This window comes from Trichosurus vulpecula, chromosome 3, assembly GCF_011100635.1.
Source record: "Trichosurus vulpecula isolate mTriVul1 chromosome 3, mTriVul1.pri, whole genome shotgun sequence".
Classification (NCBI taxonomy): domain Eukaryota; kingdom Metazoa; phylum Chordata; class Mammalia; order Diprotodontia; family Phalangeridae; genus Trichosurus; species Trichosurus vulpecula.
This window is the reverse complement of record NC_050575.1, coordinates 168,213,801-168,225,787: the sequence shown is the minus strand read 5'-3', so window position 1 is coordinate 168,225,787 and position 11,987 is coordinate 168,213,801. Positions and strand designations below refer to the sequence as shown.

At 42.8% G+C, this 11,987-nt stretch overlaps 1 protein-coding gene across 1 annotated transcript in view; it reads left to right on the top strand.

Moving 5' to 3' along the window:
• The first annotated feature begins 615 nt into the window (after positions 1 to 615).
• Positions 616 to 11,987, top strand: part of SARDH (sarcosine dehydrogenase) — a 135,242-nt gene continuing 123,870 nt past the window's right edge. The window contains 4 exon segments of the mRNA XM_036749434.1: positions 616 to 700; positions 5,826 to 5,997; positions 5,999 to 6,052; positions 6,054 to 6,196. Of these exon segments, the coding sequence (XP_036605329.1) occupies positions 5,888 to 5,997; positions 5,999 to 6,052; positions 6,054 to 6,196 (307 nt within the window). The 5' untranslated portion in view covers positions 616 to 700; positions 5,826 to 5,887.

Below are 11,987 nucleotides of genomic sequence, written 5' to 3'. Positions count from 1 at the left end.
GATAGACGAATGAAAATCTTGTTTCCCCATAAACTTACAGATGTATTATGGACTGAAAAAGTGAGGAAACACTGTTTCTTTGGGTCATAAGCTCCTTATCAGTGGAAGACCATTCATCATGTATGCTATAGAGACAAAATTTTCCTAACCTCAGACATTTCCTTCTAGCTCTGAGACTGAATGTAAGCACACCTGAAGAAGTGGAAGCCTATGAAACAAAGGGGAGAGGGGTGGCTATTAATTAACCTCCCTGAAGAGCCCAGAGCCACCTGGGGTTTTCTAGGCCCCCTCTCCAGTGTCTTCTCTACATTATCACTCAGAATAAGGGAGTTGAGGCAGTTAGTTAATAATATCCCTACTCTAAGTTTTGGTAATTGCTGCTGGGAGTGAAGGCCTGTCCTTCCAGGGTTTCCTATGAAAGTATGCAAGCTAGGCCTTAGGCCTTTACCTACACTCCAGGAAAGCACATAGCTGGCCAGCAGGGCAACTTTTGTTGCTCTCAAAGTGAGCCAGGTCCCTGGCAGCCAAACCCAGGCTGGGAACAGAGCCAGGCTGTGGGGGAGAGGCAGAGGCAGCAGCAGCAGTGGCAGAAGCAGCAGCGCTGCACACAGCCGAGCAGGAACCACGGAGAGGGGAAGCCAGCTCTCTGACAAGTAGTTCTTCTCTGTCTTGGGGTTGGGGTTGGGAACCCTGTCCTCAGGTGGGTGGCCAGCCCAGAGAATGTGGGAAAACACAGAAGCAGGGGGGTATGGGGTGCAAGGGAGGTGGTGTTCTGGGCTGGGAGATTGAGAATAGCGGAGGACAGAAAGTGCTCAGGGCTCTGCTTCTCCCACTCCTCCTATGTCTGTGGGGACAGGGGCACATCTAGGGTCAGCAAAAGGTAAGGGGCACTGCTGGGGGGGTATTGGTGGGGTGGGGGGGGGAGATCAGTGCTAACATGAGTCCAAATGAGTCCCTAGCCTTGAAGTTCTTAGCAGAGCTGTGTCAATCCTGGTTTGAGGAAGGGATTTAAATTCTCAGTCTCTTCCCTATTTCCCAAGTTCCCCTCCTCCAATATGCCAGGGGGTTAATATTTGACACCAGGAAGGAGAAAAACAACCTATAGGTGCTGACTCAGCAGGCTAAAGAAGCCAGGTATGTGTGTGAGAGAAAAAGCCAGATAATGATGAAACCAGTGTCTCAGAGTGAGTCTGGGACAAGGGCCATATCCTGACACTACCCCTACCAAGCGCCAACCCCCACTCCAAGAGCTTCTAGGGCCAAGCTCTATGTTATAGGGGAGGTGATTGGCATGGCCCTGGGATTGGTGACAGCCCTGTTGGGGGGCTGGGGGTGAGAGCCCAAGGTGGCCCAGGAGTAAAGAAGCAGCATATGTCTGGTTCCCATACAAGCTACTACAGGCAGAGGCATTGCCAAGCCACCTGTCTAAAGAGCTACCTGTGTCAGGAATTGACAATAAGATTGTCAATAAGATGAAGAGATGCCTGGGAGGCATCATGGATCTAGGTTAGAGGAGATCTCAGAGACCATCTGGTCCTACATCCCCCTCCCATTTTTACGATGAGGAAACTGAGGCCAGGGAGGTTAAGTGATTTGCCTAAGGTAACCCAGGGAATAAGTATCAGAGATGGAATAGGAACCTAAGTTTCGAATGCCAGAACTAGTGATCTTCCCCTCTGCCATGTTTAGAATTCTTGGCTACCTCCTTGGCAAGAATTAGATTATAGGAATCTGGGAGCAAGACCCTACAGCAGTGGGGCATGGATAGGTAGTGGCCCAACTCTCTACCATGGGTGGAGACTCTTTGGTGGGCAAGAATCATTTTTGCTGTCCCTATCACACCCCAGAGTCCTGAAAACTGAGGTTTGCTGAGCAGGGAAGGGCTGCAAGTGAATTCATTCTTTATTCCAGCCTCCCCTCTCCTATCCAACTGTATGTCCCTTAGCAGGAATCAACAAACTTAAACTGCTTAGAATTCAGGCAAGGATTATAAGATTTAGAAGTGTGAGGGCTTTCAGAAGAGAGTATCTACTTCAACCCTTCCATTTCATTTTCCAGGTAAGGAAACAAAAGCATGGAGTCTTGGCACTATTCGAACCCAGGTCCTCATCTCTCCAAATTTCATAACCTTTCCACTATCTCAGGCTTCATTCGTCTGCATTCCGATCGCTCTGTATTAAGTAGGGGGTGTGGGGGAGGGGAGGAAGGGGTCTGTCCCTTTTCTAGGGAGCCTACAATTTCATGAGGAAGCTGGGCTACTCTGTTGAAAAGTAAAGCACAGTCTCTAACCACGCTGTTACGAGGTCACATGATTAAGTGCCCAAGGGGGTTGCAGAAAGAAAGCACCCTAGGACTTCACAGGGAAAGATGTAGCATTTGGCCGGCACCTCCATATCCCCCAACCCCTCCCCTTTCTGAAAATTAGAAATTGAATGCAAAGAGTCAGTTTGGTCTATGAAAGCCTTTCAGAACTAAGCCTGTGGGAGTCTGACTATATCTTACAAATATTGCAATTTTCTCATTTGCATTTTTATGGGCCTTGATGAATTTGAATTGTCTTTCTACTCCTTCCCTACCCTACTTTCTTCCTCCTTTAGCAGTTAATCACTAAGGTATATTATGAGGGTTAGAAGCCCTAATATACTTTATAAATGCTTTGGTATCCTTTTATTTTTCTGAGGAAACACTGTTAATAAAACTGGGAAGAGGAAGGGAAGAGGAGAAGGGAAGTAATAACATTTTGCTATCCTTGGGCTAGAAAAATCTCATGTACCAAACTCACTTCCCTGTCCCAAGATGGCTTATAAACGTAGCAAGTGGGTCCTTCTTTTCTTCTGGGAGAGCCTTCTCCTCATCCTCAGGGAACAAGTGGATACTCTGTGTCTTTTCTCCCTGCTCTCTTTTAATAGAAAGAAAAGGGAGAGATAGAGTTCAGCTTCAGGGTAGGAAGTGTAACATAATGTAATTCCTCGCCTTTCCTCTGGTCCACCATCCCGTCTTTGGAGTTAGAAAAGTATGGTTCCTATGCCTTTTTCATCTGGCTCTGTTTACCAGTAGTCAAATGGCCCAGGGTTCAAATCCTGACTACCACTTTCTAACTTACCTATAGACTTAGGGTAAGTCATAAGATCATAGATTAAGAGTTAGGTGCACTGCTGGTGGAGTTGTGAACTGATCCATCCATTCTGGAGAGCAATTTGGAATTATGCCCAAAGGGTTATAAAAACTGTGTATACCCTTTGATCCAGCAATACCAGTATTAGGTCTGTATCCCAAAAAGATCATAAAAAGGGAAAAGGACCCACATGTACAAAAATGTTTATGGTAGCTCTTTTTGTGGCAGCAAAGAATTAGAAATGAGGATGCCCATCAATTGGGGAATGGCTGAACAAGTTATAGTACATTAATATATGGAATACTGTTGTTTTATAAGAAATGGAGAGGTGGATTTCAGAAAAACCTGGAAAGACTTATGTGAACTGATGGAGCGAAGTGAGCAGAATCAGGGAACATTGTACATAGTAACAGCCACAGTGTGCAATGATCAATCAACTTTTATAGACTTAGCTCTTCTCAGCAATACAATGACTAAGACAATTCCAAAAGACTCCTGATAGAAAATGTTATCCGCATCCAGAGAAAGAACTATGGAGTCTGAATGCAGATTGAAGCCAACTATTTGCTTTTTTTGTTGTTTTTGAGTTTTTCTCATGGTTTTCCCTTTTGTTCTGATTCTTCTTTCACTACATGACTAGTGTGGAAATATGTTTAATATGATTGTACAGGTATAGCCTGTGTCAGATTGCTTGTTGTCTCAGGGAGGGGGAAGGGAGAGAGGGAGGAAGAAAAAATTGCAACTCAAAATCCTATAAAAGTGAGCTTTGAAAACTATCTTTACATGCAATTGGAAAAAAATAAAATCTATTAAGTGGGGGGAAAGATTAAGAGCTAGGGGGGACCTTACAGATGATTAGTCATATCCCCTCATATATACACCAGGAAACTTTGAGAAATCAAATACCTTGCCACAGTCACAGAGCTAGTAAGAATCAGAGGCTGGATTTGAACCCAAGTCTTCTGTCTGTAACACTAGCTACTAAGTCATGCTACCTGTCAAATTACTTCCCCTCTTTGGCATGTGTAAAATGGGGTTTAGACTTATTGAAGAAAAAACATATAATGCTGTACTCCACACTTTAGACACAAGTCGTCCAGAAACATTTTTATTCTATAACATGATTCTAAATCCAAACATATCTAATTTAAAGAGAAAAAGTCCAAACTGACAGTCCCCTCTCAGCCCGGAACCCCATCTGCTCTGCAACCTCTCCCGCCCTCTTTGGAGGTAACTTTGATAGAAATCTTGAACAAGGAAAACGTCACAAAATGATAAAATGATTTCGTATTAACTTTTACTTTCTAAGAGAGTAATAGTTACTTATCTTTCAGCAAGGGTCTGGAAGACAACTCCTAAAACTACTCCTCCCTCTTTGATCACCCCTTAATTGCTTTCTCCACCCCTACCTGCTCCCAGAATACTGATGTAATTCAAAGGACCTTCTCCTTGATCAATATCCCTTCTGGAGAGAGAAAAAGAGGAGAGACTGAACTCTTGTTGACTGACTGCCCTCAGCTAGGCCAATATCCCAGTCACTTCCGGGGGTGGGGAAGATAACAATCTACCAAATCAGAGATTCTCTGTTCAAAATTGTTTTCCACTCTTTATCCCTACCTTGGGATCTTAGCCTTTGTTCTCACATTCTACAAATTCTCCTAAAGGGAAAATCTGGAAAGATTTTAGACTAGAGAAATTTAAATATTTTTAGTTGAACTAAAAAGGAAGTTTTAATATGCTTCCAGAGACTAGAGCTGTTGCCTTCCAGCTCTAGGTCCTATGATCTGATGACCCCTGTGGGTTTGGATCAAGGGTGTGCTGGAGCCAGCTCAAACCAGCTCTGCCAACTGTGAAATTTTCGGGGTGAGCGTTACACCTTGGAAATTAGAAAACACTACAAATCAGGGCTTGATTTAAGAAAGTGATGGTAGTTGTCATTGAGTCATTTCAGTCATGTCTGACTCTTCATGACCCGATTTAGGGTTTTCTTGGTAAAGACACTGGAGTGGTTTGCCATTTCCTTCTCCAGCTATTTCACATACGAGGAAACCAAGGCAAACAGAGTTTAGTGACTTGCCCAGGCTCACACAGCTAGGAAGAGTCTGAGGCCAGATTTGAACTCAGGAAGATGAGTCTTCCTGACTCCAGGCTTTGCACTCTATCCACTCTGCCACCTAGCTGCCAAAAACGTGATGGAGAAAATGTTAATAATGCACATTAAACTTAAAATGTGGTGTGTGGGTATGTGTTTGTTTCCTTTTGGAAGAGTCAGTTGTTTAAACATTTACCAGCACTCTATGGTTTAGACAGTCAGGGAAGGCTCCAAAGGGCAGGATGAAACTAAGGTAGGACCCAAACTGGTGATTAGAAGGAAGGAGGGCATCCCAGATAGCTCTCAAGTCTCTTGTTTGTATATAGTTGTTTGTATGTTGTCCCCCTTTAGACTGTGACCTCCCTAAGCTGGTTCCCCCCACCCCCTTACATTCCCAGTTTATCATAGTGCTTGATATACAGTAAGCACTTAAATGCTTGTTGATGACTTGATCATGGGAAAAAGCAAAAAGTAAATAAATAATAAAATTAGTCATATTAACATTTTATCTCATTTTCCTTGGTCTGAGAGGGTCAGAATTAAAGTGTGGTGGTATTTAATTTGACCTTGCTCTGTCTACTAGTGAGTCTGAGTCTCTCTGTCTTCCTCTATTCCCAGCATCTGCCAGGCTTGAAGAGGATTCCTGCTCCCAAGACTAGCTCTCAGGTTTTCAGTTTCCCATGGCTTCTCTGAGGCGAGCGTTGAGGGTGGCAGCTTTCCACCCTATCCCATGGAGACCTCAACTCCGGCTCCTGAGTACCCAAAGGCCCACAACTGAAAAGAGCGTACCTATCAATGGACCTGAAGGAGGACAAGGACTCTGTGGGCCCAGGGCCTACCCAGCCCTGCCAACTCAGCTGATGTGGTGGTCGTGGGCGGGGGCAGCCTGGGTTGTCAGACCCTGTACCATCTAGCCAAGCTGGGCCTGACCAACATTGTGCTGTTGGAGAGAGATAAGCTCACTTCAGGAACCACCTGGCACACTGCAGGTGAGTATAACTTAGAGTTAGTGAAGCCATTGAGGTAGGAGGAGTGGGAGCAACCTGGGCATAGGGAGAGTTCTGTCTCTGAGGGTAATGGGGTACCTCAGTGGTTAGAATACATCCGAAGCATTGTGGCCTGGGCCACATTGTATTCCATTTTGGATATCACATTTTAGGAATAGCATTCATAAGTTGCCAGGTTAATGTAAGGCCTGGATTCATGCTATGGAAGGATCAGTAGAAGCAACTGGGGATATTTAGCTGGAGAAGGCTTGAGAGCTATGGATGGGTGTCAGGACTTTGTTTTGAATATCTGCTTAACTTCATTGGACATAGATCATGAAATAAAATTGGAAGAGACCTCTGAAGTCCTTTATGCTTTTCTGTTTTCTTATACATTTCATTTTATCATTTTCATGTTTGTTGTTGAGTGTTTCAGTCACATACATACAACTCTTCATGACCCATTTGGAGTTTTCTTGGCAGAGATACTTCTCCAGCTCATTTTGCAAATGAGGAAACTGAGGTAAACAGGGTTAAGTGACTTGCCCAGGGCACCCAGCTAGTAAGTATCTGAGGCTGGATTTGAACTCAGAAAGATGAGTCTTTCTGACCCCAAGCCAGGTACTCTATCCACTATGCTACCAAGCTCTCACCATTTCATAGCACAGTAAATATTCTATTACATAATTTAGTCATATTTACCATAATTTAGTCAGCCATTCCCCATTTTCTGGACATACAGATTGTTTTCAGTTTATTGACATTATAAATAAAGTGGTTAAAATATTGGTCAGATAAGTCTTTTTCCTTTTTGTGATATTTTGGGAATATCCTAGGTATGGAGACGAAGGGTTGCTTACAGATAAAGTGACTAACACCGAGGTGGGGTTAGATTACTTCAGCAGTAGGAAATTTCAGGGATCACTCTCCTAGCTCAATATTAAAAAAGAACTTTCTAAGTGCCATGCAATGAAGAAAATGAGCTCCTAAAATGCTCCCATCTTGGATTTACATGTAGCCCTTTCACTCACCCCCTTCCTCAAACAGAATTCGCTTGGGTTGTATCATTAGGATAAATTAGAGAAGGGAAGACATTCCCATCTCATGAGAAGAGAAACTTAAGTCCAAAAAAAAGTTAAGTAAGGTAGGTCTACCCAAGTAGATATTAGATAAGTATCCCATATCCTTTTCCTCCTCCTTCCCTTTTTCCATACCTCTTCTTTCGGGGATGCTAAAAAGGAGTCGGAGGTTGGACATCTGAGAGCCTGTGCATCTATGTAAGCCTCAGCCAACATTTACTGATGAATCTGTGCCAACAGTCTATTTTGTTGAATCTTTCCTTAACATCTTTCTCATCTGTCCCTTTCTTTCAGTCCCATATTATCTCCAGTCTGGATTATTACAACAGTCTTCTAACTCCCCCCACCCCACAAACACTTTTAGTACCCCTCGGTCCATAGTCTGATAGATTAATCTTTCTAATCCTGTTATTCCAGCTTGAAAACTCTCACTAATCATGGGTGCCCCTCAAGTTCTACCCTGGGCCTTCTCCTCTCCTTTTCTCTCTTTTCCTCTCTTCTTTCCTCTTTTCTCCTCTCTCCTCTTCCTATTATTATGTTATATAATAACCTTCAGGTTGATTTCCCTGCTTCAAAGTCTTTCTCCCTACTCCATTCCAACTTCTATTCATCTGCCAAAGTGATTTTCCTTAAAGTGCATGTCTGATGTCACCGCCCCTTCTCCCAACTCAGTAAAGTCCAGTGGCTCTCCATTAATATAAACGTCATCTGTGCAAAGTTTTCTGGGTTTGAGATGACATCTCAGGGTCGTTTTAATTTGCATTTCTCTTGTGGTGGCTTGTAGTAGTCATTAATTTAGTTAATAGTTTGTAATACTGTTGAGGATTTGTTCATATTTTTTAACTGCTTGTCTATTGAGGAATAGCTCTTAGCATTATATTTCTGTTAATTCCCTCAATATCAGGTGTCATGCTTTTATCAGGGATATTTGATGCAAAGATTTTTTACTCAATCAATAATTTCTTCCTTCTAGCTGCACTGATTTTGTTCATGTAAAAGCTTTTCCACCTCAAATAATTTATCTGTTTTTTAAATATTCTATGAGGTCTTCTGTTTCTTGGTTGGCTAAGAAATTGGAGTAGAACAGTTAGCAAACTATTGTAATCATCCAGGTGAGAGGTGATAAGGGCCTGAACAAGGTTTGTGGCTGTGTCAGCAGCATGAAAAGTACATCTAAAAGTGATTGTGCTCGACTAGTGTATAAATTAATTCAATGCGAAGTTATACATGGTAGTTATATGAGATTCCATGCCATCTTGGGCAGGGAGGGGGAGGGAGGGGAGAAAATCTGGATCTCAAAATTATGTAGAACCGTGTGTTGTAAACTAAAAATAAAAAAATTAATATATAAAAAAATAAAAGTGATGTTGTGAAGGTAGAAATGACAAGATTTGGCAACAGATTGGACATGTGTGATGAGTGAAGGGGTCAAGAATAACACTGAGCTTTTGAACCTAGGTGGCTGAGAGGAAGGTAGTAGTAGGGAGGTAATAGAAAGAAGAGAATAGAATAGGAAAGTAATAGGCAGAAGGGAAAGATAATGAATTCTGTTTAGTCATATTGAATTTGAGGTACCTATGGGACAGACTAGCTTGAGATAACTGAAAGATAGTTGGTGGCGTCTAAAGGGATAGAGAGGTTAGGACTGGTTGAGTATGTCTGGGAATCATCTTCATAGAGATGATAACTCAACCCATGGGAACTGATGAGATCACCAAGTGAGAGAGAAGAAAAGAGAATAGGGTCCAGGACAGAGCCTTAGAATACACCCAGTTAATGTGCAGTTACACAGACAAATTGGATGAAGTGGACAAAAACCATGAGAGGGCAGTGTCAAGAAAAAGTGGAGAGAAGAGAGTATCCAGAAAGGAAAAGTGACCAACTGATCAAAAAGTGATCAGTGATATGCTGCAGAGATCAAGAAGGGTGAGGTCTGAGAAAAGACCATGAGGTTTGGCAGTTAAGAGATCTTTGGTAACTGAAGAGGGCACTTTCAGCTGAATGATAAGGTCGGAAACACCAGAGGTTTAGAAGAGATTGAAAGGACCTCTGATGTAGACAAATTTCTCAAGGAGTTTGGTCATGAAGAGGAAGCTAACTAGGATGATAATGGCAATGATAGGATTGAGAGGCTTTTTTTCTAAGAATGTAGAGACTTGAGTGTGTAAGGAACAGAAGGAGCCAGTAGGTAGGGAGAGATAGAAGGAGACAGAGAAAGAAGAAGAAGAAGAAGAAGATGAAGGAGGAGGAGGAGGAAGAGAAGGAGGAGAAGGAGGAGGATAGTGGGGGACAATTTGCTAGAAAAGTCAGTAGACAATATGATCAAAGGTGCATGTAAAGAGGTTGGCTTTGGCATAAAGAAGGGCTACCTCTTTATGTCAGAATGAATGGGGGGTAGTTCTCATATTCTCACTGAATAAAGTGAGAAGAGAGAAAGGGAGTCCATTAGCAAATGTTTTCATTTTTTCATTGAAGTAAAAGGCAACTTCCTCATCTGAAAGTGGAGAGGGAAGGAATGTTGTGGCAGGCTTAAGGAGAGAAAATAATGTTTAGAGTAGTTTCTGTGGAGAGTGGAATAAGGAATCAATTAGGAAGAAGAGAGTGTTTGCATTGCTGCTGTGAGGGTCCAGTTGTGATTAAATAACAAATTTGTAGTGGACCCATTTAGCACAGTTTCATGATTTTCTCCAGCTCTGTTTAACAGTTATCAATAAGAGTGAGGGAGGCAGATTGTGGGATAATCCAAAGTTGGGTATGGGCATTATCATCTATAGATCAGAGGGCAAGGGATTTGAGAGTGGAGGATAGTATAGAGTTGAGTTTGCTCACCAAAGGGTCAAGATTGTGAAGGGAAGAGAATGGAGCCAGTACAGGGGTGATGGCCTCAGAGAGAACTGAGGGATAGAAGGAATGGAAGTCAAGGTGAAGATGAAGAAGAGGATTAGGGTTTATAAGGCACAGGGAAATAAAAGATTATGATCAGATAATGGAATTATTGTGAACAAGGAAATGAAACACTTATAGGTAATAGCGAAGTCAAGGATATGGACCATCTTTGCCCAGTCAGTCAATCTAGCCTCCATTTAGCAGCTAAAGTGACTTTCCTATTACCTTCCAGAGAAACAACAGAAAATCCTCTGTTCGGCATTCAAAGCCCTTTATGATCTACCCCCGACCCCAATCTTTTCAGTTTTTACACCTGACTCTCTGACACAGACTCTTTGATCCAGTGGTACTGGCTTCCTACTGTATCATGAACAAGACACTTCACCTTTCAGCTCCAGGCATTACTTTGGCTGCTCTCCATGCTTGTAATGCTCTCTCTCTTCACCTCCATTCCCTACCTACCCTGGCTTCCTTCTACAGGAATTCTTTTTCAACCCCTCTCAAGTCTTGTGCCCTCCCTCTGTTAATTATTTCCTACTTATCCTGTATATAGCTTATTTGTGTATATTTGTTTGCTTCTCTCTCCTATTAGACTGTGAACTCCTATTAGATTGTGAGCTCTTTGAGGGCAGGACTGTCTTTTGCCTATTTTTGTATCCTTAACACTTAGCCTACTGCCTGGTACATAGTTTTAGATGTGTATGTATGTATATTGTGTACATGCATATACATAATATGTATTTGTGTGTGCACAGGTATGTATACACCATACATGTAACACACATGTTGAAGTTCAATAATACGAAGGTAGGAGATGAAGAGGAATTAAGATTTTGTACCAGACACTAGACTTATTGAAGAAGAAAGCGGAATGTCTTTGGGTGTTGAAAGATAAATAGCACCAGGCGTGAATTAGGCATTAAATTGGATACCATCAGGGAAGAGAAGTATACAGAGACTTTGGATGAGGCAATTCATAGTAAGGAGTATCTAAATCCTCCGTTAACCTACAAGTCAGGGGGTAGGAGATAAAGTGTCGCCAGTACTGGAAATGAGGGAAAGAAGCACATCAGGAAGGAGCTGTATTTCACTAAGGGCCGAAGACAGAAAGAACAAGAAAAGAAGAGGTGTTGAAAGAGAGAAAGAGGAGGGGAGGGAGGGGGAGGGAGGGAGAGAGAGAGAGAAGGAGGGGGAGAGAGGGAGAGGGGGAGAGAGAGAGAGAGAGAGAGAGTGAGTGAGAGAGAGAGTGAGAGAGAGAGAGAGAGAGAGAGTGAGAGAGAGAGAGGGAGAGAGAGACAGACAGAGACAGAGAGAGACAGAGAGAGAGAGAGAGAGAGAGGGAGAGACAGAGACAGAAAAAGAGAGAGAAGAGGAGAAAGGGAGGGATAGAAGGAGGGAGAGAAAAGAGGAGAGAGATAAAAAGAGAGGGGAATGAAAGAGAGACAGAGAGAGAGAGAGACAGGCAGTGACAGAGAGACAGAACAGGGAAACACCAGGAAAAGTTCTTGCAGAGGTTGGGATTTTAGCTGAGGTTTGAAGGAAGTCAGGGAAGCCAGGAAGTAGAGATGATGAGGGAGAGCATGGAAGACAGGCAGTGAAAATGTGAGAAAAGATGAAAGAAAATTTATTAATTATGGAGCAATCATTTAGCAGGCACAAATAAGAGGCAAGGATATGGAGTAGAATATTTGGGGGGGGGGGGGGGCAGGGGGGTAGGGTGGAAGAAGATAGTCATGACATAGTGATAAATTGAGGCTAGGGAATGGAGTTTGTACATCAGCAGCCAGGAGTTCAAAATGCCTGGGATGGAAAGAGTATAAGGCAGTAGG